Source organism: Aptenodytes forsteri, unplaced genomic scaffold (assembly GCF_000699145.1).
Source record: "Aptenodytes forsteri isolate BGI_AS27 unplaced genomic scaffold, ASM69914v1 Scaffold309, whole genome shotgun sequence".
NCBI classification, from domain to species: domain Eukaryota; kingdom Metazoa; phylum Chordata; class Aves; order Sphenisciformes; family Spheniscidae; genus Aptenodytes; species Aptenodytes forsteri.
Genome location: NW_008795857.1, coordinates 641,641 through 665,581, shown reverse-complemented (window position 1 = coordinate 665,581; position 23,941 = coordinate 641,641). Strand labels below are relative to the sequence as shown.

At 48.4% G+C, this 23,941-nt stretch overlaps 1 protein-coding gene across 4 annotated transcripts in view; it reads right to left on the bottom strand.

Moving 5' to 3' along the window:
* Positions 1-3,438: 3,438 nt before the first annotated feature.
* LOC103902655 overlaps positions 3,439-23,941 on the bottom strand; it is a 59,598-nt gene continuing 39,095 nt past the window's right edge. Inside the window, exons 4-6 of one of the 4 annotated variants that reach the window (XR_657787.2) lie at positions 18,957-19,010; positions 4,370-5,892; positions 3,439-3,920 (exon numbers count right to left, since the gene is read on the bottom strand). Coding sequence is in view for 3 of the 4 variants with exons in the window: in XM_009283735.2 (XP_009282010.1) it covers positions 5,764-5,892; positions 18,957-19,010 (183 nt within the window). In the remaining variant the exon portion in view is untranslated. Of the gene's footprint in view, positions 5,893-18,956; positions 19,011-23,941 lie in introns of all 4 variants that reach the window. The other 3 variants (XM_009283735.2, XM_019473262.1, XM_009283736.2) reach the window with 3 other exon arrangements.

The following is a 23,941-nucleotide window of genomic DNA, read 5'->3' as shown; positions in this document are numbered from 1 at the left end:
GGTTGGACTCGATGATCTTAGAGGTCTCTTCCAACCTCAATGATTCTATGATTCTGTGATTTGATGTCCCTGAAGTTCTTGTCTGAGAAGGAACAGTGTACAATCACTATTTTGTAAAGAGGTCACTTTGGTTTGAGTCACTGTTGTCCAGGTGCCTGCTTCTTTTTAATTCAATGGTGAAAGCTCCCAAGTGCCTCAAGGACACAGATCAGGCATTTGTAATTTTTTCTTCACTTTTCCTAAACATTACTGGCATGATGCATTGCAAAAGTCTGCCAGTTGTTACCACAAATGGCTGAGACTGCAGAAACAGCAAAGAAATACTCACCACCCTTGCCTTGGCCTGTGTAACCTATTTGTACATCCTCCGTGCATCACTATCTGCAGATGTCTGCAAACACACGGCCTCATTCATGCCCCTCCCCAGCACAAGCTCTTCTGCCCGTGCCCCAGATGCGCATCCACCAGCACCCATCCCGCCAGGTCCACACTTGCTTGCATGCATGCCCGTTGCCTTTACTCCTCCGAGATTTCCTTCCACTTAAAATGTAAATAACGTGCCATAAATATAAATGACAGAACCATATAAATGCTACTGTAAATGCACTCTGCGTCTATATGCCCACACTGTATCAGCACATACCCCATCCAACCCTAATCTGATACACATCCCTGAATGCATTCTTCCACCCCATGCCTTGCCTCAACATGCTATGCAGCTTCAGAAAGAGCAAGGGAAAGCCCTAAGCTGTTTGAAGGAGACGGTCTGTCTGGCTGGAAATTCTGCTTCTCAGTTGTTTCTGTGCCAAGCCGTGTTTCAGTGACCTCCATCTAGCCTGGGGCGAGAACCCTGGCCCTAGCAGTACTGCTGATTTTGCCCATTTTCCAGTCAATCTGGTAGGTAGGCAGATAGGTCAATACTCAGCACGCAGTTGGAAACGGGGTGGTAGGTATATTTTCCAAGCATCATCACGCTTTGTAGCACACAGATGGTGAGTGTGCCGCAGGTGGGCTTCGCATTGAGCCCTGTCAAACAAAGACCCAGGTGGGTACAGGGCACCCCACTTGTGGGTGACTGTAAGAGTACAGAGATTTCTGCACAAATGAAACATACAGAGACATAAATATATATATGTCATGTGTGTGCATGCGTGTACATACATATGTATAAGAAAATGTTTGGACAACACAAGAAGAGCTGATCTTGCGTGCCAGCTGCAAAGGGACTCGATGAGTCTCAGACTACACATATAACAACTCACTTTGCTGCTGCTGTGAGCTTGGTTCCCCTCTGTTATTTTTATAAGGCCACAGCATTAACCTAATTAATTTACTTTAATTGGAGAACAGTATTAGCCTAAACGGTCCCACTTAAATCACAGAGAAGCCGTGGCCAAGCTCTTCAAACAGCCGCCTGTCCCCATTCACCCTCCTGCAGATGGTTAACACAGCTGAGTTCAGCGTGCCTTGGCACAACAGTCCTCCCCTCTTTGTTTTCAGCTCTGAAGGGAAACACCTGCACGTCTCCAAGCGAGATCGGCTCAGAGCAGAGAAAGATCTCAGCTTAAAAGTTACGGGCTCCCCCACCGAGCCATGACCCAAACCTGGTGGGAGGACTCACTCTGGAGCCAGGAGCTCCAGCAAATCAGAGGTCCTGAGGGACCTATGCCCAGCTGACCACGCTTGCAAAGCGCTTTGCTCGCAGCCAGCCGGTGCCCCTGCCCGCTCCAGCAGTGGAGGGAGTGTTTGCAGAAGGCGTTTTGCAAGCCACAGAGGTGAACAGCCCCGCACTGATGTATGCCAGAGGCAGCAACAGGGCGCAGCGGCTACAGCAAGGAGCAGCCTTCAGAAGACCACAGCTCAGCTCTCGTTTCCCTGGTTTCTGCTGATGGCTTCCTCAGTGGTCTTTGGCAAACCCTTCCCCCATGCCGGGGTCTGGCATCCAAATGAGGCCGACGTCCTTCGCCTCCTTTGTCAGCTACACTGGTAACTACAACTGAAAAGTACACCGTAAGATCGTCGTGAATGCCACTAACCTGTTTTCTTTTAGTTTCAGAGTTGTCGCCGTATCAAGGCTTATCATCGTATTTTACCACAAAAACTGCCCTGTTTTGTTGTTAACTCGGAGGCCCAGCTTCCAGGGAGAGATGAGGGGTGGGCACAATCGAACTTAACCCAAACACATGCCGGGGGGGCTCAGACTACAGCCCTGGGGGCAGCAGAAGCAGCTCTACACCCCAGCTCACCCCGGCCGATTAGCTGATTGCACGCTGCAAAGCTTTATGTCAGCTTTCTGCCGTTCCGCCTGCTGTACTCTGGCTTCAGCACGATAGGTGTCTGTACCTACAGCCTGGCTGATACAAGGTGAACACGTCCCTCTCTATACATTTATAAACAAGCTTGACGTGGCAGAAGCCTGCAGATGATCAGGGTTTGCGGAGCCATAGCGGCCACCGTGTTTTCGAACAGCACGTAGGGCCCCAAAGGTGGGTGCGCTGAACAATCAGTCTGTTTTGGAAGAAACATCACAAAGAAAGGCAATTCTGTACGGGAGGTTCGAGAGCAAAGGGCTTGGGGGAGCCAGCAAGTCCACCTTACAACCCTTGGAAAACGAGCCAAGGCCAATTAACAATGAGCTGCAGCCGACAGAGAGGGGAAGGATTTCAAGATAAGAGAGATGGCAAGAAGCCTAGAGGAGATCAGAGCTTAGAGGGAAGAGCAGAAAAGGCCTCATGGGAATGGGTCCGAGTAGGACTGCTAAGGGAATTTAGGGGGCCTTGGAAAAGAGGACCTAGGTAATAGCCTTGTGAGATGCTGGTTAAGATAGATACAGAGCTAGGAGTGTGGGGGAGAGACAGGAATTAGCTCAAGGAGATAGCAAGGGGTGGGGAATGCGCATTACAAGTACCTGAGATGAGGTTTTTAGAGCAAGATCCAGAGAAAGGGGTGAGCTGTTATGCTATTGAGGAGAGGAGCATGAGTGCTCTGGGTGTGAGCAAAAGGGCTGCTGAGAAACTTGGGATAGAAGGTGTAAGACTTACTGAGGCTAAAATTATGAGCTGAAGACCAGCTGTGTGGTCATCCACCCTTCTGTTTTGGGGGATGGAGACCTGCAGCCAGGACATGTTCAACCCCCAAGCAATAGGCAGGTCACTCAAAAGCTAAAGCACCTTCTTGGTGGGGGGAGCACCAGTGAGAGCCAGTATACCATACCAGGCCTAGCCTCAAAGGGAGCAGCTGCATAGGGAGCTCCTCTTAGTTCAAAGAACCTGACGTTCATTTCAGAAAAGCTTTTGCTAGTTTGTTTTTAAAGCCATTCTCTTGCAGACGTGGCTTGGGATTTGGGAGTGCTGTGTTATACCTTGCTCTGCTCCATCCCCTCCTACACCCCTGCCCACAAACACCCACTGCCCGCAAACATGAGACCCACCAGAGGTTTGAATAGAACAGCTGTTATGCTTTATTTCATTGTTTTGTTGGTTTTTTTTTTATTTTTCCTTCTGATTGAAAAAGAAAAGACAGAAAAGTTACAAAAGTACTAAAAGGCAACAATATTGGCAGGACATCCCTGTTCCCCGCTCCCACCTGGGGGAAGGCAGCCTGTCGTACCCTCGGGCTGGCAGAAACATGTCTCTAGGGCCAAGCACCTCAGCAGCTCTTGCTGAGCAAAGCCTGGGGACGCAGAACCACATGGGAGCTGCCGCCCCAGCCATCTCCACAGGGAACATGCCTCTTCAGACAGGTACCAGGCTACAGCTGTCCCTTCTCCTGAGCACAGGGGTTTGGTCCGAAGGGGCGACGCTTCCTGTCCTGCACTGGTCAGCTTGATCTGGCAGCAGTTAAAAAGCTGAGGTGTGCCATCAAGACAAGATAAGCAGGGTCTCTACAGGGGCAGGAGGAATCAGCAGAGGAATCGGCCTCTGTTGGAAGAAGGGAATTCTTGCAGGGAACCACGATGCTCTGCCAGAGGCACCTCACCAGCAAACCCAAGCGACCCCTTGGACATGGTACTGGTGCAGGGGGTGGCCCAGCTGGGACAGTCTGGAGCCAAACAGCAGGCAGAGCTGGGACAGCATCAGGACAGACATCCCCTCACCACCTTGCCCAGCTGCTCTGCCTGCCGGAGTGAGAGGAGGTTGGGGAGGGAGGAAGGCAGGGGTGGGGGATTCGGGTCCCCAGGCCTAGAGGGCCTTTGGGCTTTCCCCAACGGTCTGAATGAAGGGCCCAGAAAGCACCAGTGAATGCTGGTTCACTGTGTGGCCTCCTACTGGCAGCTGGACTGACCATTGGTCTCATCCAAAGAGTGGCATCAAAGACCTCCACGCTGGAGCAGATTTAAAAACAAAAATTATTTTATATATATACTTACAGTTGCTCCTCTTGATCCAGACAAGAAGTAAACTACTCGCTCCCCCTTGCACCCAGCCAGATACAGGCTCAAGGTGGGGAATGCCTAGACAAAGATTTTATTCTCTCTACCAGGTGCAGCAAGGGGAAAAGCCTTGTTCCTCTGCCTCACCAAGATAGGTGAGAGCTTGTCCCATTAGCTCTTGCCTTGTAGCACAAAACACATACATGCCTCAAGGCCAGATCCCAGTCAAACTCCAGTGGTAGCAAGGCCTAGCATGGTCCTAACTGTCTTAGGACTGTCTATGGAAAAACATCCCCCAGCTTCTCCCAAACTCCCCTCCTGTTTCTTCTACCAACAGGTGGCCACAAAAGAGACCTTTCTCCCACTCCATGCTACACCTGGGAACACTTGTTCCACTGGTACAAGGCAGGTCTACAAGAATTTAATAGCCAGCATAAACAGGAGACTAGAAAGCTGCCAGAGACCTTAGATTTGTTTGAGTTTGGTGATACCAGTTACCTTCAGCATCATGTGAGGGCAGCAGGGTATTGGGACAATGCTGCGGAGAAGTGCTGCACATCCCAGAACACGGACAGCCTCAGCAGAGAGGAAACCCAAGAGCACACAGTCACCTCCCCAAGTTCTTCTCTCTGATGATGCTGAGAGGACTGAGGGTGGGCACTGTGTTTCCTTGGATGGCTGAACACAGACCCTCTATTCTAGAATTTTATTCTAACCCCTGATCTACAACCCCTTTCAACCCCATTTTAGACGCTATCTCCAAGTTGCCAGCAGACCAGCTGGAACATGCAGCTAGATTTGCCAGTTACTCCCTCTCCTAGGGTCTTGCATTCAAGAGAGCTTGAAGTGAATGCAATTGTAACAGTCTCAGAGAGGGATGATCTTGCTTTGCAGGCAGCCCTGTATAGCCTCTGTCTCCAATCCTGAGATCACTTCTGAGTGGGAGAAGGGTCAGATCTATAGCAAAGCACTGGTAGAGACCCAGGTACTCTTGGGAAACTGACTGGACTTGGTTTCACACCCTGATCACTCATCCCTGCTGCCATGTAGGCCGTACTAGCCCCTGAACCCCTCAGGGATATCTTCAACTACCATCATCCCTGTGTTTGACACTGCCTTGGTGGCTGCCCTTGCAGTTTGTGGACCTGACTGGTTTGTTTTGCCCTGAAAGACAAAAATTTCTCCCTTTGCCACTATTCAGTTATGGCGATGGTATGAAAACAGGCACTGCTGCAAAGCCGTATGTTTACTGCTGCCAGAGAGGCTGCATTGCAAAGATGTGTCATTGTCCCCTTCTTCTCCCACCCATCCCCTTGGGCATTGCCACCTCCCCTTCTCCCTGCCAGGCAGGTGGTTGGTTGATAGTTCCTGAGGTTTTTGGAGAAACTCCTTCAGTAGGCACATGACGGTTCTTCCACTGGAGCTATCGGGCTCAGCGGCTTCAAGGTGCTGAGGGAACGGAAGGCAAAGGTGGATGGATCATACACAAAGTGGGGTGGTGGGCGGGCTCCATTGATGCTCTGCAGGGAAATAAAAAGAGGGACAAAGTCAGTGCTCATATAAGCTGCCAACAGTGAAGTTTTGCCTCAAGTGCTTTGTCACATCCCTGTTTGGTACAATTACACCTCCTTGAATGGGTGGTCATGCATATGCTTGCAGCAAATGGCACCAACATAAGCAGTGAAGCGCTTTGCACATTCCCCTGCTCCTAATCCTCAAGAGAAAAGCATGTGCTCCACCCCCATCCCCCCACCAAGACTGAGGTTCCTGAGATCCACATGACCAGGACCCATGGCACCTGTAGCCACTAAGTGAAACAGGACATCCACAATGCATTTAGAGTCTGTCTGTGGTACTCAGTTGCCAACTGAGGTTAAACCACAACAGAGTCCCAGAGTCAGAACAGCGTCACTGCCAGAAGATGTAACATGGAAAAGCTAAATTCAGATTCACTTGGCCTTGAAGGAAGATCTACTACACTTTTAGAGCAGGGAGATAAACCAGGTCATCTCTGAAGACTCATTCTTCAGTCTTGTTTTTCAACAGCTCTCCAGTAAGGATTTACAAATCACCCTTTCTTAATCTATAAAGTCCCAGACACGCTGAAACTCTCCAGAGTTTTGGCTCCAGACTTCACAGTCCAATGAGGAATGGCTGGGAGATGCTCAGAGCAAAAGATCTCACCTGAAGCCCTTACAGCCTGGTTTGTACCACGGCCAAAGACCATTCTCTCTTTTGCTCCCAGTGTTCAGAGCACGGTCAGAGCAGACCCAGAGTAAGGAGGCCAGAAATACCCATGCACTCCATGTGCTGTGTGACAAGACAGAAATGCTGTTCCCCACTAGGCTGTGCTGGGACCTGCAGATCCCAGAGGAATTACGGTGCCAAAGAAGTGATTCCACTCTGTTAAATAGGAAGTGTTTTCCATTTACCTCTCGGGAACTTTATTTTGTTTCTTTCCTTAAGCAAGCAGAAGCACTAGTGAGGCAGCTGCTTCACAGACGCTCTTTGGCCAGGAGAGGAGGTCTCACTGCTCTACGGGCCAGCAGAGTATTTAATCATTCTCCTTCAGAGTTCATTCCCCAGGGACAGGTGTGAGCTACCAAGTGCCACATGCTGGAGAGTTTATAGCAGCTCAGAAACTCATGCAAATGTCCCCCACCCTCACCTCATTCCCATCACTGCTGGGAAGGGCTTTACCATTGTTTTCATGAAGGCTGGAAAAAGCCCAGTGAAAAGAGATCTGGCCTGGACTCTGGTGTTACGTGCCTCCCTGCTGCCTCTTCTAGGCCTTTCCTAGCGAGACCCATGTCTTCCCTTGCTCAGTCTGCACCGAGTTCCTCAAAGAATTAGGCTTTTTAGGAACAATTACCAACTCTGCTGTCTCCTCTAAGCAGAGGTTCATTTTGGCACTTCAAAATCAGGTCTACCAGACAGCTGCAACCGCGTACCAGCACGGCAAGGTGATGTTTTGATGCCACCTGCCTCTATCCTGGCTGCTTTTTAACTTGTCATCACAGGACAAGCACATGCAACTTTTCCCAGAAAGCTGCTCAAATGGTCAGGCTTACCCAAACAGTCATACCAAATTAGAGAGAGCTACAGAAGTGTCCAAGCCAGGCCCCAGGTGCTGCAGTCACTGCAGCAGGATCTGGAAGCCTCTCCCTCCAGGATCTTGGTCACAGCTCGGACCCATGGGGCAGCCTTAATGTCAGAAAGGGCCTCTTTAAAAGCCAGTGTGGGCAGCATGTTCCTGCCTAGTTAGTACCTCCTCTGCAAATTAAGATGGGCACTTGAAAATGGAAAATACCAACATGGTGCTTGGCATCAGCTGTACCTGGAGTTTCAGCCAGCAAATCATGCCCTACTACATCCCCCTGACACCTTGGCCAGCAGCATAAGAAACAAGAGAGGCAGATTTAAGGGCCTTTACTCAATAGGCACCTGCTGTGGGGTTATATATGGTGTGTGCTCTGGCAAGCCTCAGAGCTGGAGGGTAACATAGCAACCCCTATTCAAAGCTAAGGGGCAGAATAAATTAGCCCATTTGTCCTTCTCCAGAGCAGAGAAGGTCCCCTGCCAGTGCCAAGAGGGAACAGGAACAAAGAACCTGGCATTCCCCTCCATTTTGAAATGCCAGACAGGATTAGGGAGGGCAGCTGAATCAGTTCATTTCTGGCGGACGGCAGATGGAGAAGAGACTGGGGAAAGACGGGTCCAGAGGACAGAGGAAAGTCATCCACAAAACTCACCAGGCTTTGGGTGAGAAGGCACCCTCGGATTTCCCTCTGGGCTTTCTTCCGGGGCCAACGTGTGGGGCAGAGAGCCTTCCCAGGGCACAGCAAGGGAGACAGGCACAGAACAAGGGCTGAGGTGAAGGACAGGGACGTGAGAAGACACAGGAGGATGCAGAGATTCACAGGTGGTCAGGCAGCTGCAAGTAAGGCTCAAACTGCACCCAGTCCTGCCTCTTCATCATGACACCTCTCAAGCAGCCACAAGACGATGGCGGGCTTTCAACAGCGCAGCCACCACAACAGGAGGTGAGGGCAGGGTGAGAAGGGCCCTGTGTCCAACTGTAGGCAGTAACAGGAGAGGCACTAATGCAACTGCCCTCATTCACAGGAACACCCTGACCAACCTGCAGTCATCTATAACCCTGAGCAGTACAGGTCTATCTTACACCTACTCCATGATTAACAGGGCAGGACCTCTGCTAGGGACCTTGCTGGAGGAACGAAAGAGCACCAGCACCAAAGCACTCCACTCTCTTCTTGCAGAAGAGCATGTTTTCTTTGGAGCTCGTATTCTGCTCTAGGGATGACCAGGCCTGATCTGGCTTAGTCCACGACACCATTTGGGATCACAGCATGTGGTGGTCTGGCTCTGATGAGTAACACGCAGCAAAGCTCTGTAGATATATTCCCAGAAAGAAGATGGACAGGGTCGGCTGCCAGAGAGGGAAACACGTTCCTCCCACCCCGTTGCTTGGGCCAGCTGCCTCCCTGTAGTCTGGGCAAGTGTCCTAGCCAGCCTGCCCTTCCCCTTGGGTGCCCAGCACCAGCCTACGATGCCTGGAACATTGGTTCGACTAAGGAAGGCTGTTAGAGTTGCTGCTACTGCAGCAGGCCCCCGGAGAGCTTGCCACAAACCTGCCTGACAGCCCCTGCTGAGCAACCCCAGGCCAGCTCCTGCAGAGGCTTCCTGGAGCACGAACACTCCACATTTGACATTAAAGGCTAGTGTGTTCACTCTAATGGCATTTGGGCAGCTGGGTAACTCACACAAAATGAAGCCTAATATGGGCCCTGCACTAATGGCAATCATTAACCAGGGCCCTCAATTTGTTAAGCAATGTATTTACACAGCTGGAGAACAGCCTGAGATACAAGCACTCGGCTGCCAGCAGGAGGGCACACACACTCAGATACACACTGTCACACACACCCATGCTCACTTGCACAACACTTACCTGCTCTCACACGCCTCAGGTTCTTCCCAGTACACATGCCCTTCCCTGGTCACTTGTCCACACCCCTCCATGCACACACAGAGACCTCCTCCTGACTTGGAAATCACAAGGAGAGCTGTCCGCGCTCATACAAATCTTGTCCACTCACATCGTAACTCAAGCCAAGCAGGGCCTGAACTCCACCAGCATCCAGTGGACAGCCCAAGGGAGCACAGCTCATCACTTGCTTGTACAACTGCCTGGAGCAGGAGGTAGTTTCAGTACCTACAGACACCATGCTGCCTCATTGCACGCCTCATTTGATTTAGATGAGCTCCTAAGGGAGTTAGCTTGTGTTAACACATTTCAAGCAACTATGCGCAGACCGCCTCGGTCACACACGCTTGTCAGCATGCACCCAGATACACACTTCTTCCCTCATATACACACGCCTACATATACACTCCTGCAAACCTGTACTGTGGTCACCAATTGCTTTATCACCATTAAATACAGGTGGTAAATAAGCAACCAGGCTTGAAACATATCTGAAACACATTAACAAAGAAGCACACCTAAAGATGGTACAGATAGCAACTGGATGCAGGTGCCTCAAAGACGACCAGTGAGATTAAACACCGCAGAAGAAATGCGGAATTTCAATCATATTAGCAGCCCTCAAAAAACAGAGAAATGGGCAACTGCTTCATAAATCCATCTGTAACATAATTGTACGTTTCAGCAAGAAAAAAGTGCATCAGAAGAAGATAAACAGGTAAAGGATAAATCTACTAATACAAACCCATATTCCCCGTAGAAACCCACCCCTTACCCCTGTGAAGTCTGGGAAAATATCTCAAATGCAGATTGTGAAATCATTTTGGACTCATGATTCCAGAGAAGTGTGGTTCTCTTCTTTGGACAAAGCAAAGGCAAGCACAGCTCCAAGCATGCTTTCAGCTGTAGGAATGACAATCCCCACAGGAGGGGGGAAATGAAGTTACCTAACACAACAATGTCTTAGAAGGGAGTGGTGTGCTAGGGGTGATACGAAACTAAGCCCTGCTTAATACTCTTTGGTCCTCTTTCATAAGAGCTGTAGTATCCTGGCAGGATTAAAAAGTGGATCAGCTTGTGCACTCTGCCAACCCGTCCCCTACTCAGGGCCAATCCAGCACAGGAGTCCCTTCTTTCCTACCCCAGCAGTTGGGAAACACTGCCGAGCTCTGTTGAAAGGATGCTGCCTTCCAGTGGTGGATGCCTCTCAGTGGTGGGTGAGTGATCCCTTTGCAGTCTGTAGACCCACTTGTTAAAAGTCCTTTGGGATGAAAGGCACCATGTAATTGCAAGTTGTAAAGGCACATCCGATTCCCACCATCACCCTGTGTGGAAAGGAATAAATCCCCAGAAGAGCCCTGGCAAAGACAGACGCCTGCCTGCGATGCTGCCTGTTCATGAGACAGCCGCCTTGCCCAGGAGTGGACAGAACCAGAGGTAGTGCTGATACTCAGGCTGGGCACAGAGACAGTAAAGGCTGGCTGACTCCACAGTGGAGCATTTACAGGTACACCACTTTTAGTTCCACTTTGCCCTTGTTCTTCTCACCCTTGCCACGTGGTAAGAAAAGAAACTGGTGACATTTCAACTTCGATGTGTGAAACCATCAGCTGTGAGCAAGGGAAGGGGACCCCCAGGCCTGCTCCTAGCTACATCTGTAATTCTGGACACAGTCCTGACCAAGCCAATTTCCATCATCTGTGCCTCAGTTTTTCCTGTGTATAATACATACACCACAGCCAGGATGAACTAATTAACATCTAGGTGTTGCGACCTTCTGATAAGAGGTGATTTCCTTTCAATTACAGTCTTGCTTCAGGCAGTTTTCAAGAAATAGTCACTGACAAGCAGGACCAGCTCCTCCAGTGGAGCAGCAATTCACATTTAACTGCTTCTTCATTAACTCCAATAGGGCCTCTGACAATTTAGTCCAGTCACAGACCTGAAGCAGCTCAAAGAATAACTTTTCAAAGGCAAACCCCTTCCCTCCTGAAAGTCTCTTCTCCATCCCCAGGTTCATATGCAGTTTAATATCAGGGGATAGCTAAAAGATACACCATGGCAGAACTTCGTTTTAAGACTACTCTTCTCCCTTCTCCTCCAAGAAAAAAAGACCAACTCCAAACACTGTTCTGACAAGGAAGAACAAAACTTTGCAGTTAGCACTGTTTTTCCTGTGTTCTCCGTTACCCTTCCCTAAAAGGCTGAAAGGCCTGTCTTCCTCCACCAACATCAGGCTGCCTAACACCTACTTCCTTCTATGCAACCACATTGCAAAGACCAGTTCAATAGTTTACAGACACATCACTGTTCCTCTTAGAAAGGAAAAAAAAAATTTTAAAAAAAGTCTATCAGACATTTGCAAATGTGTGTGCAGAGTTGTCAGATGGCAACTACCAGACTTAGAGAGGTGCCACCAGACAGACAACACCGAACTTTTTTGGAAGGTACTTCAAAGGGCCTAGCAGATGCTTGCTGGTCACTTGCCCAAAAGCAGAAATAGGCCAGTTTCAGATATGGGTCCTTGCTGACACCAGAAGAAGCCTTTCTTCTCCTCTCTCACATGTCTTTGAGAAAGCTGACTGCAAGCTTTGATTTTGCCTGCCTGACAATCTGAAGGAAGGAGGCTCCACAATGAATAGGGACAGATGGGTCATTCAGAGTGGCAGGATGTCAGTGCTCCCTGGCCAACTTGGGGAACTCACCGCTCCAGGGTCCCAGTGAAGATCATGCTCTGAAGGCCACACAAATCTCTTAGGAACAAGCAAATGAACCCACATCCCCCTACTAGTGAGCTGTGTCTTGTCCCCACTTTCTCTCCTTCTGATACAAAATGGCCTGTACTTCCCTGCACACACCTGCAGCAGTTCCTGCACACACCACAAGGTCTGCGTGTGCCTGAGCAGGAGGAGGAGTGGGCACAAGAGGAGCTCCAAGCAAGCACAGACAGAGGCAAGGCATGATCTGGCCCTAAACCTCTCAACTACATCCGAGTAGAGTCCTTAGCAGTTTTGGTCTGTACACAAGTGACACTACCTTGTCCTCTCTTTCCTCCCCACCTTCCCCTTTCCAGCCCTCCCTGTGTGGCAGGAACATCCTCCCTCCCTCCAGAGGGATCGCAGCTGGCTGCCCTCACAGTCGTCCTCCCTTCAGGCCGGGAACTCCAGGTACCATGCTTCTCACAGAGCCGGCACGTGGTGCATACTTGGGCATGTGCAGCTTCCAGTTTGCATGAGGCCAGGGCAACCCGATTCCCTCTGGCCAGGCAAGCTGGCACAGAGCAACACGCTGCTTTCAACTTAAAGGGAACTCAAATTAAAACTGCAAAGTGAGTATTAATTACCCTGGCATGAGCAGGCTGTGCACACATGCTGACACAGTGCACTTGCCTCTGGACAAACCGCCCCAGCCATGGAAGCGAAGCGCAGGAAGTGGGTGTATTATGGGAGAGGTGTGTGGGAAAAGAGGATTACAGCTCTGGGGACTGGAAGAGGGAATGGGTGCCAGGTTCCCACAGCCACACAAACAAAGGGGAGCAGTGAGCAACTGCAGTGGGCCTGGATGCAGTGGTAAAAGATATGCCTGACCTGCCATCTTAGACTTGAAGCTCTGCCAGGAAACAATGGCAGAGCCACTATGACCCTCTGCCATCCCCTACACCCCTCTCTCTCTGCTCCATCACTCAGGTGTGACCCAAAAGTCATCAAATCTGTCCCCCGCTCTGTGAAACATGCCTTGCCACTTCCCAGCCCCTTGAACCACAGTGCCACCAGCCACAGCCACCACCAACACACAGGGCTGTCCAAGGAGCAGCTGGTTACTGGGCTGCACCTCAGTCCTAACCTCCTTTCTACCCCTCCTCACCCCCCCGTTCTTAAACCAGATCCACAACCCATATCAGACCACAAAGCAAGGACAGCGCTGAAAACAGGATGTCAGCCTCCTGACTCACCAGCCATTCACTACTTTCATGGTGCTGTTTGGATTACAGAGCTCTTGGTTATTCCACAATGTCTATTCTGCAAGCACTTAAATGATTTAGCGGGTGCAAGGGCATACATGGCAGGAATTTATGAAAAACAGGCAGCAATAAAAATTCTTTTCTTTAAGGAAGCAGAAGAGACATGACAGTCCCTCTTCTGGCTGCTGTGGACAGGCTGAAGGCTGGTTAGCCTTTGCCATGAAATCCTATAAAAGCAATGCTAAATAAAACAATGTCTGGAGCCAGATATTTGGGATAGTTTTTAACAGAGGCATTCACACCTTGGCTACACTGGATCCTTCCCCACACTGAGGAAACTCTGGACAAAGTCTTTTGTTAAGAATTATTCAGACCAAGGGCTGGGGCTCTCCAGGGCCAGCTACCACTGCACAGAGACCTTCAGCAGGCAGCTCAGTGTCTGGATTGGGAGGAGCATGGGGGGAACTGGTTTCCCCAATAAGCAAATGGATATTCATGCTCTCACTTAGCAGAGGACCTTCTCCATTTTGCTCAGCAGAGATGTGCCCATCAACAGGAGACATAGAGCCCGCCTAGGGAACTGGAGTGCTAAAATCTCCATGAGTGGCCTCTGCCCAGCAAGTAACCCAAGGATGCAACTGGCCAGGGAGATGTCTCTCTTGTTGCTTCTAAAGGGCAGGTTTGGGTGTAGGCACTCAGTCACATACTAAAGACAACCAGGAGGGTTTGACAAACTGTTAGCAAGCTGCAGTTTGGGATCTCTGCTGTCGAGATGTCAGAACTGTTTAGACTGCATGATATGGTATGAATAAAGACACAGCTCAAGGAATGTGATTTGAAGATCAAAGCCCAGACTCAGTTCTCCTAACACTGTCTCTCTTCGGGCAAGTCACATTCTCTGCTGGTTTCTCAGTTTAACTCACTCTGAAATTGCAATTGTGATATTTATCTGCTTCTGGGATGCTATATTTAGCAATGCTTGCAAAGCAGCTTGGGAGCCTGTGATGCAAAGGGCAACATATATGTATGTATACACACACAGTGTCTTCTGATTTTTTTTTAGAAATCTTTACTTCTTGCTGTGCAGCCAGAACCTGAGGTTTGCACCAATGCTGCTCTGTCACCTAGCATGCCTTGCATTTGTGAATAGCTCAGGCATGTGCCAAGAAGTCTCAGGCCAGCGTATCTCCTGCTCAGTTCCAAGCTGTAAAGGTCCCTTGTTTTAGAAGACCCAGCATGTTTCTGCAGTGGCCTTTTAGGATGCAGACACAAGAGATAAGAGACAGGGAAGTCATTCCAGGGATCTGGCCCCTGTCCAAGCAGAGGGCATTCTCAACGTTGATAAGATCAAGGCAAGAGCACAAGAGGTTTATGTTCCTATTTAAAATTCTTATCTTATTTTTACATAGCAGAAAACATCTCTCTGATCAACCAGGTTATCAGATTGGCCTTGAAATCCTTACTCCCTTTCTGCCTGCCCCAACAAGAGCTCTCAAGATACCCAGAGGCTTGCCAGTTGTGTCTTCTACCCACCTACTGCTGCTAAGATAAGCCCAGCTCCACCGATCCCATTCAGAGACTGCATGTAGGAGTTCGTGAAGGAAGAACAAGAATAGGACTAGATGACAGACTTGTAACCCTCATCCCAAGAGGGCCTGGAGAACTGAAGACTTATGGTATTATAGAAAGACTCTGGAAGATGGGTCTCTGCATACAGAGCTGGCTACAGCCAACCAAGCCTGGTCCAGGGCAGAAGCAGTTACACCCTGCAAGCACATGCTCGTACAGTCATCCTCCTTCCAGCGCTAAGGAAGTGTCTCCAATGCAACACCCAACTGCACCACGCAAACATGCTCTGGATGCTAAAATATCCATGCACATGCGTGCACCCCTCTCATCCTCACCTAGCACCTTTCTTCCACTTACAGACATCACACTGGCTGACACTAAGGCACCAGTGACCAGGTCTGCACACACACATTGCCCACCTCACTGTGCAACACCCATGTAGGCCCACGCCTACCCCACACCTTGCACTGACACGTGCTACGCTACATGTATCTTATGCACAAATCCACACTTCATACACACACTGTCACCTCCAATTTATCTCTGCTCACCTGCCCACAGGGGCTGATTCTCCTGCTCCATTATCCTTCGCCGGGGAGGAACAGAGGGGAGATTTTAATATTATTTTCTCTTCACTGTAGGCCCTGACCTTTCACAGCTGCTATTCCTGAAAACATTTCAAACAAATGTGCAGCAGCTCAGTCGGGAAGTTTATTAATCTCTCTGCCTTAATCTGTCTAGGTTCTTAGACTTGTCACATCACTGTCCCATCATCGCGCTCAAGAACTGTGTGGAGCGAGCGGAAAGGCTGTAGCCTAACACCACTTGAGCTGGCCCATGGGAAGCTGAAGTGTAGGGAATGACAACAAGGTGGCACCTTAGTGTTAAAACAGCACACGGAAAAGCAAAACCCAGCCTAGGTCACCTGCTTGATAAAGACTCCCAAGGACCATGAACATTTCCAAGGGCTGAAAAACTGTGTTTCAGTGCCAGAGGGCAAAGACACTGCCCCTCCATCTCACCTTCCCATGGGAGACACTTCCAACAGAAGAGGGAGGAAGAGCATAGCTGGGATGATGCAACACCTTGCGTCCTGACATGCCAGCAAAGCCCTGAGATGTCAAGGCAACCAAATATCAGTCAGGAGAAGGGTATTTTTAAAAGCACGCATTATCTCACAACCACATGAGACATTGTCCTCAGCAAGAACAGGATGAAAATGCTTCATTGATGTTACCAGCGGGTCACTGTCATCATCATCCTTGCACAGGAGGGAATAAGCATAATCCTTTCTCCTTCAAGCTTTCAGCAGAAGTGGGGGGAGAATGCAGGAATCCTTGCTTCAAACCCCTGACATAAACCATTAGGTAGCCTGCCTGCTCCTCAGATCAGTTCTCTCACTGCATCTCCATCCAGTTGTACGCTGCCTGGATGTCGCTGCCCACCTCAGTTCAGAGACTGCATGCTCTTTACCTATGCTGAAACAGGAGCACTTGCGCATCAGGGCTTCTCAGGGCTACAACACCACAAGCAAACTGGTTCACATGGTGATGTTTTCTGTTCAGACATGCAGACAGTTACCTGGTTCCTCCCGTAACAGCTCATCAACCCATTTGCTATAAGAGATCTGTCTTAATTTCTTCTACCCTCACCAGAATGGCAAAGTCCCAACACTGAACCTGTATCACCAGACCCTGAGCAACAGAGAACCAAGACTCTTACCTTGCCTCCTGCTATCATCCTTTGCAAAAGGTCACATTCAGTAGGGCCTCAGAATAGCCCTCCCAAGTGAGCTAAGGTCCCTGGTGTGCTCTGACTCCATTACTGAGTGCTGGGCAAGACCCAGAAATCACAGAATGGTTGAGGTTGGCAGGCACCTCTAGAGATAGTCTAGTTCAAACCCCCCTCCTCAGAGCAGGGTCACCAAGAGCACGTTGCCCAAGACTGTCCTGGCATGCTTTGAATACCTCCATGGACAGATACTCCACAATTTCTCTGGGCAACCTGAATTTCCTGCGTTTTAACTTGTGCCCATTACCTCTTGTCCTGCTGCTGGGCAACGCTGAGAAGGAACCCTGTGCCAAGCATGTCTTACTGGCTGGATTGAGGTTTCCTTTTATATGATGAGAGCACAGCATCATCCTTCAGAGGTATTGACCTCTCTCAGCTGCTTCCAGAGCTGCGGCACCTCGGCAAGGTATTCTGCCAGGGACCTGCTGCCTCCTTTCTAAGCTGGGTACACAAAAGTGGGCACTCACAATCATTTGAAAAAATGGAAACAAAAATGCTCCTTTACCTAACAGCTCTGCCACTACGACAGACCAACAAGAGACTGTGAAGTATCATATGCTATTGTCATGGAAACCACACAAGCGCCTCAGGTGGAGATGCACTGTCCCAGCTCAGCAAGGTTGGCCAGAGAAGTGTGGATTCTGTGCCATCTGTCAGAAGGGTGTGCTCTCAGTTTCTGCTGTTTATTTTAGTACGAGCTGACATGGGCTCAGTATGGAGCAAAGGGATAATTCTGCCTCTCAGATTCTCCAGGGGCACAAGAGTAAGCCACAATAATCAGCTCAAGGTGTCAGGGGAAACCACCCCACAGAGGTGTCGCTGAAAGCCCAGGGACTGGGGGACTGCCACCAAGCAGCACTGGAAATAGCTGTAGTCCAGGGACACCCAGAAAAAACAGCAAAAGCACATGGGGCAGGGATAAAGGAAGGTGATAAACAAGTTGCACTAAAACATTGCGGCAGGATTAGACTATTACTAGGTCTGAAGGACAGGCACAGTCTGGGGACAGCTCACAGGGCATAGGAGGAGACAGCTCCACTGAAAACAATCCAGGCAGGAGCACAAGAGAATACATAACAGATCAGGATTAATGTTGCAATCAGAAGTATTAGGTCATTGTGGGGCTGCTGGAAGACAAGACTGAAGTGCCCTGGCAGAAGGCATATGAGGAGTTGGAGAAATACCATCCAGCTCTAGCCAGCCCTACCTGCTCTCCCCCTGTCAAACAAAGCAGTGATGGGCAGCGGCACCCAACGGCACGCCCATAAACAGTAGCACTTCTGGGTAGACAAAAGCTTCAGTCCCATTTCCTGCTGGGCACAGCATAAACCCTGAAGGATCCCGGTCTGCCATTCATCCCTCTTACAAGGCATCATTGCTGGCTAGAATTACTCAGTGAAAGTAGTAGCTTTATCACAAAGAATATCTGTTTTCTTCACCCTGACCTGGTTTTGCCTGTGTATCGCAAACATGCGGAGGATCATATGGGGCTCAGTGGACTGAGGCACTTGTTTTGGCTACAATGTGCAAGGTCACGCACACATCTCCCACAGCACCATACAGCACTGACCGAAAGAAAGCCAAGGTACCCACAAAGGAGATGGGCTGGCTGAAGAGTCAGGGGATGGGGTACTAGAGACAGACTCAGAGGTGCAGGCAGCACAAACTACAAGCAGGAGAGTTGAGCAAACCTAGCCCTGCTAGGCGTGTGTGCAATCAAGAATGGGAGATGCTCAGACACTGCAGTGTCATCCCAGCTGCAAAACCATCCAAGCAATCTAGCTTTCATCTGCCATCATGCAGTCCCACATCCCATACAGTTCTACAGACATCAGTGCACCATGCAGGTATAGTCCCTTTTCCGCAGCTATCTACCAGTACTTCTCACCCCTGCCAAACACCACTTGTTACCTCAGATTAGCACTTCCCTTGGTCAAGGATCCAAATGACACCCTACAGGACAGCTATGCATAACTGTATGAGCTCATAGCAGAGGATGTAGACTTTCACTCCAAGGAAGCTTTGAACCGATAGTCTCCAAAATGGAAAAGCCGATGTATTATTAGCCTCATCAGCACCTAACCTAAATTGCAACTACACTCTATACTCCAGACTAGCAACTTTTGTTACGCAGCTGATCAAGCCACAGGAAACCTGCAGAAATAACATTCTGGGCATAGGTGTTCAAAGAAAATCACCACATTTAGATATATGTGGAAAGATGAAGGAACTGCACCAAAAAAAGGGCAACTTACATGAATTTTAATAACTCTAGTCTTCGCTCCACAATTCTTCTTGAGCAGCATCTTCTGAAAGAGAAGTAGAATCCAGGGATTAGTAGCAGTAGCATGAGGGAACAGAGAGCGGGAAGTTGTAGAGAGTCTCTTTTCATCAACATTTAATTAGCAAACAAGATGGATAGATGGTTAAGTGAGATATGAAAGACTAAGAATTACCAGATGTGGTCATCAAGTAATCAACCTAATCTGAGACTGTCTCACTCAACCTGCACAGAGTCCTTTGGCAGTGGCCGATACCCTGGGTTTCAAAAGAAAGTACAAGAAATTCCACAGAGAAAGATAGAACAACTGCCTAAAAGGAAGTTTCTTCCTAATTTCTGTCAATTAGTGGTTAGACTCTGTCCTGAAGCAGGTGAATTTATCTTCCTTCTATGAAGAAAAAAATAGTCTATTTAATGTAAATGTGGATGTTCCCATTATTTAACAGTTATTTTCATTATGTTCATTTAGAATTAAAAAACAAGGTAAAAAGCACCTGCCCACAGCCCTAAATCCCTTCGCCATATACTGTAAGGGCCATTAAAGTTGTCATAACATATGAACCACACAACTTAACAAACAGGATATACTTAGAACAGCAATTACTCTGTGTAACAACAGAAATAAACAGGTGAGTTGCAGCTCTATCCCAGTTCTGAGGCAGCATTTTGAAAGTTGGCAAGTGAATAAAAATCATTCTTTCCCCTCAAAAAAATTTCCAAAAAAAAGTGGAAAAACAAGGCTTCAAGAAAGAACAGGTTTTCCTTAAAAAAATACTTCAACTACATTTTTCACAGTGAAAAACTTGGTGGTGGAGGCATGTCAGGCAGAAACTTCTCCATCAGCTTTTGAAAAACATAATAGATTTTCCTAGCTCCTGACTATTTTCTACCCTTCTCCAGTTGGAAAGCTGTGTGAAGTGTGGGAAAACACTCCCCCTGCCCCCTCCCACGCTTTAACAAAGCAACTGAAGTATTTTTCAGATTAAGTTCTTAACACAGAAGACCTGTGGAAAGACATCCCACCATCTTACTAATATGGATGGTAAATAGTGTGACCTTTCTATTTTCTCTTTCATTTTGTTTGTAGTCTTCCTGCTTCTTCCAGTAGAAGACAAGATAAAAGCAACACAGTAAAGAGAGCCTTGGAAACTCAGAGCTTTAAAAAAAAACCCAAAATACACAAACACCACCCAAAAACCTCAGAAGAAAAAAACCCAAACCTGAAGACAGTGCTCAGGTGAAAGTATATATTATTTTTCCAGTAGAAAGTACTGCTGGGGGGGCGGGGGGAGAAGTCCCACTCCTCCACCACCTTCTGTCATTCTACAACCCATGAACATGTCTTTGCAGTGCCAATCCACACAGGTGCCCAAAGCTTGGAGAGGGGGTTGGAGATCCACCCACCATTTCCATGCACGCCAGCCTCCTGGATCTAAAATCCAGCCCTCAGCACACTCACAGCCCACTTACATGCCTGGAAAAGAGACTGACACGGCAGCAAGTCTTGAAACTTGTATGTGGATAGTTTGGGGCCTGAGGAAAGTACATTTCACTGCCCAAGCATGCATGGGGGAGAAGGGAGGTGCTGCAAGGATTTTGAGCTTTTTCTCTTAATCCTTTTGCAGGTGAATCCTAATGTTGCCTTTGTTATTCAAAGGGCTCAACAGCAGCCATGCCCAATACCTCTGCCCCCAGGTGTGACCTGGCAGCACAGGCTGCCATGTCAGCACAGCACCAAGGTTTCTAACCTAAAAGGACCCAACAGGTCTTTGTCTCCTACCTCGTTTGTGCAAAGGGAACTGCTGAACTGAACTAACCCGAGCCTGTGCTGTCTGACTAAGCAAGTAATTCTTTGGGAATTCCTATAAAACAACATGGGGCTCCATTCACAGCCAGGCTGCAAGGCAGTTATTGTAAGGATGGTATTTACTGTGAGGTTACTGCCTTTCTTAAGACCCCTCGCAACCACACAATGAAAAAGACTGAGGAGGAGGGAGGACTTGGTGGGGCTGAGAAACCCCAGGGGTGCAGGGAAGGCCAAAGTGAAGAGTTGTGAGGTCTTGCAAAGTTTTGGTCTCTCCGTAAGCTTTTCTTCTAGACTGCTGTGAAATTTTGGCTGGTGGGGATGAGGAAGGGTAAGCTAGATAGCTCAAGCCACAAGCCCACTGGTGGGATAAAATGTGCGTGACAAAGTAGGATTGAGCAATGAAAGTGAGAACCAGGACTCCGGATTTTGAGCCCCATCCTTTAGGGGAAAAGCGCTGTTACAGCGGGACATACCCTGCCACATCCCAGTTGACTACAAGCTGCATCACTTTAGGCGAGACTCTCAGCTTCTCTAGGCTGCTGTAAAGCTGAGCTTTACGGTGGTACTTGGCTGAACCCCCAAGGAAGCTGTGACACCAAATTCCACAGTGCCTCAGTAGCACCACAGGATCCTCTGCTGAAAGGGGAAAAGTATCTTTAAACACAACTCTGTCAGCCAGGGAGCAAGTACAACACCTTCCAGTACAATCCAGTGGGGTCCAATGCCTAGCAAGGTCCCATCCACAGGTTCCCCCCCTGACTCCATCGGGGGGCAACAAAAGACATTATTTCCCAACTACAAATTAGCAGAGGCAGCAAGACCTTAAATTTACTTATCCTGGCCTTCTATTAAAACGCATAGGGAGGAACAACAGAGACAGCAATTACCAGAAGACGACAAAGACTGACTGAAAAGTTTGAACTAGCCTGTGGGTGGATGGACAACCACCCAGACTTTACCAAGAGGAATTCAAGTGCTCAGCTGTATCCCAAGTCCTACGCTTCTGGCAGAAAACAGAGGTGCTCTTTTAGCGGTGCTGTTGCGGTGAGCTTTAATCATATGAGGATCTTACCACTATTTGCACTATTGCTGCAGTTCAAAGAGGTTGCATTGTGCAGCAAGAGCAGGATGCCCTACGTAACATTTTTTGTTAGGCAATAGTGATCTGTGGTGTGCCTCTTGATGGAATTAGTAGTAAAATGAAAACATGACATCCCCTCATCTGCAGGCTGTAAAACTGGAGCATAAACCTCAGCAGAGGAAGCTCTCTAGAACTGCTGGGTTTTCCTACTTCCACTTAGACTGGAAGTGGAGCAAGACCACTTGTGCTACACTCTTCCAGCTTCACTGCAAGGGTCCAGGATCACCATAAGAGACAAAACAGGGGGAGGGAGAGAGAGTGAGCAAGCCAGCCACATGATCCTGCAGCTGAGAATGAATAAATAGAAGGCCAGTTATCAAATGTTATTCTATTTAATCAAATTGCTTGCACCTCACCTGCAGCCACACGCTCTCTGCACCCAGCACAGTAAAGCCATGCTTTACAAAAAGTAAGTCAAGCATCTTGGTATGGTTTTCCATCCCTCGGTTTTCCCTTTCCTTGGCAAACCTGAGCACAGACTTTTGGACAGGGAAGCTAAAACACAGTGCTGCCTAGCAACAGCCGGGGACTTTCCACGACAGCCTCTCCTCATCCTCCCTCTGGAGACCTCCACGTCACAAGCCAGCCGTGAGATGCAGCAACTCATTAACTCCTATTTACATAGATACAAGGCAGAGCTGAAATAACATTTATTTGGCTACATGACTTGCAGTAGCCTAAAGCCGGGGGAATGGCCTGTAAGAAAGGTGACACGTTCAGTTTAGTAACCCTGGGATTATTCCTAACTACTAGGCCAATCTGGAAGTGCAGTTTTATTTCCTCAAGTTATTTTTGGGGAGCTATGTCAAGGAAAAGAGCAGAGAAGGTCATGGAGAATATTAGTAGCAGAGCTGGGAATAAACCATAGGGTTTGGTTTCTGAGACTCTTTCTTCCACCTGCAGAAAAGGAAATGGAAGAAAAAGAGGCAGCATCTGTGCTCAGCCTCCCTATTTCAATTAAAAAGTCCCTCCTGTTGGTCTCTGACAGAACTGCTGGCATCAGCGCTGAAACCTACCGCTTAGGAGCACTATTATTTGCATGAAGGAAAGTTTATTTTATGATCTGCTGTGGCTTCTACTTAAAAGGAGGAAATGACATGACTACAGAAATGTGGAAAGTCTTTTTGAGGGCACAAGAGTTATGCCTCACTCTAAAAATAAGGCTGAATTGGAACATTTTAGGGTTAAACTCCCAGAAAACAGCAGAATCAGTTCAGCCTAAGAACCCTCCCACCAATCTCACCTCCTGTTATACAAATACTCTCAGCTCATAACCCAGTGACTCTCCATCCTGGATTCAAAAGAAAGTTGGAGGGACTGGAAATGATCACTTAGAGGGTTACATATTTACTGAACGACATGCGGTAATGAACCCCCACCCCACCCCCCCGAACTGGCACGTGTGGCTTTGCTGCACATCACTGCCACATCAAAATACCACATTAAGAGCAGAGGTGAACCACCACCCCTGCTTCCCTCAGAGCACAGCCCTCTAGTCCAGCCTTGCTTCTGGAGACATCTCTGATTAAGGAGTAGCGCTCCAAGTCCTCTAACACTGACTTGAGCAGTTCTGAACTAACCCAGATGGTAAATGCTGCACGCATGTATTTGCTTACGCACACAAGCTACTGTATCCGGAACTACTACATACAAACTGCATCATGCAGATGATTGTAATATATATTAACAAACAAAATATAGGTATTCTTAATGCAAGGTCATTCTAGGAATAGTAAATTCATCCTTCTTGAAGATTTCATGTCACACTAATGCAGTTCAAAAATAAATATTTAAAACTCTGGCAATGAACAGTTTAAAGGCAGGCATCACAGCTTAATTTTCAAATATTTAAGAGTTTGTTCAAACTCTTAAATCAGCGTACAATGCAAAATATCAGCTTGTATATTAATAAACACCTTTCATCTTACATCTGCTTTTTATATGCACAGTTCTATTTTTAGAATGGTTTCGTTTTCACTACCTCCATAGGACAAAGCAACAGCTCTTTTGT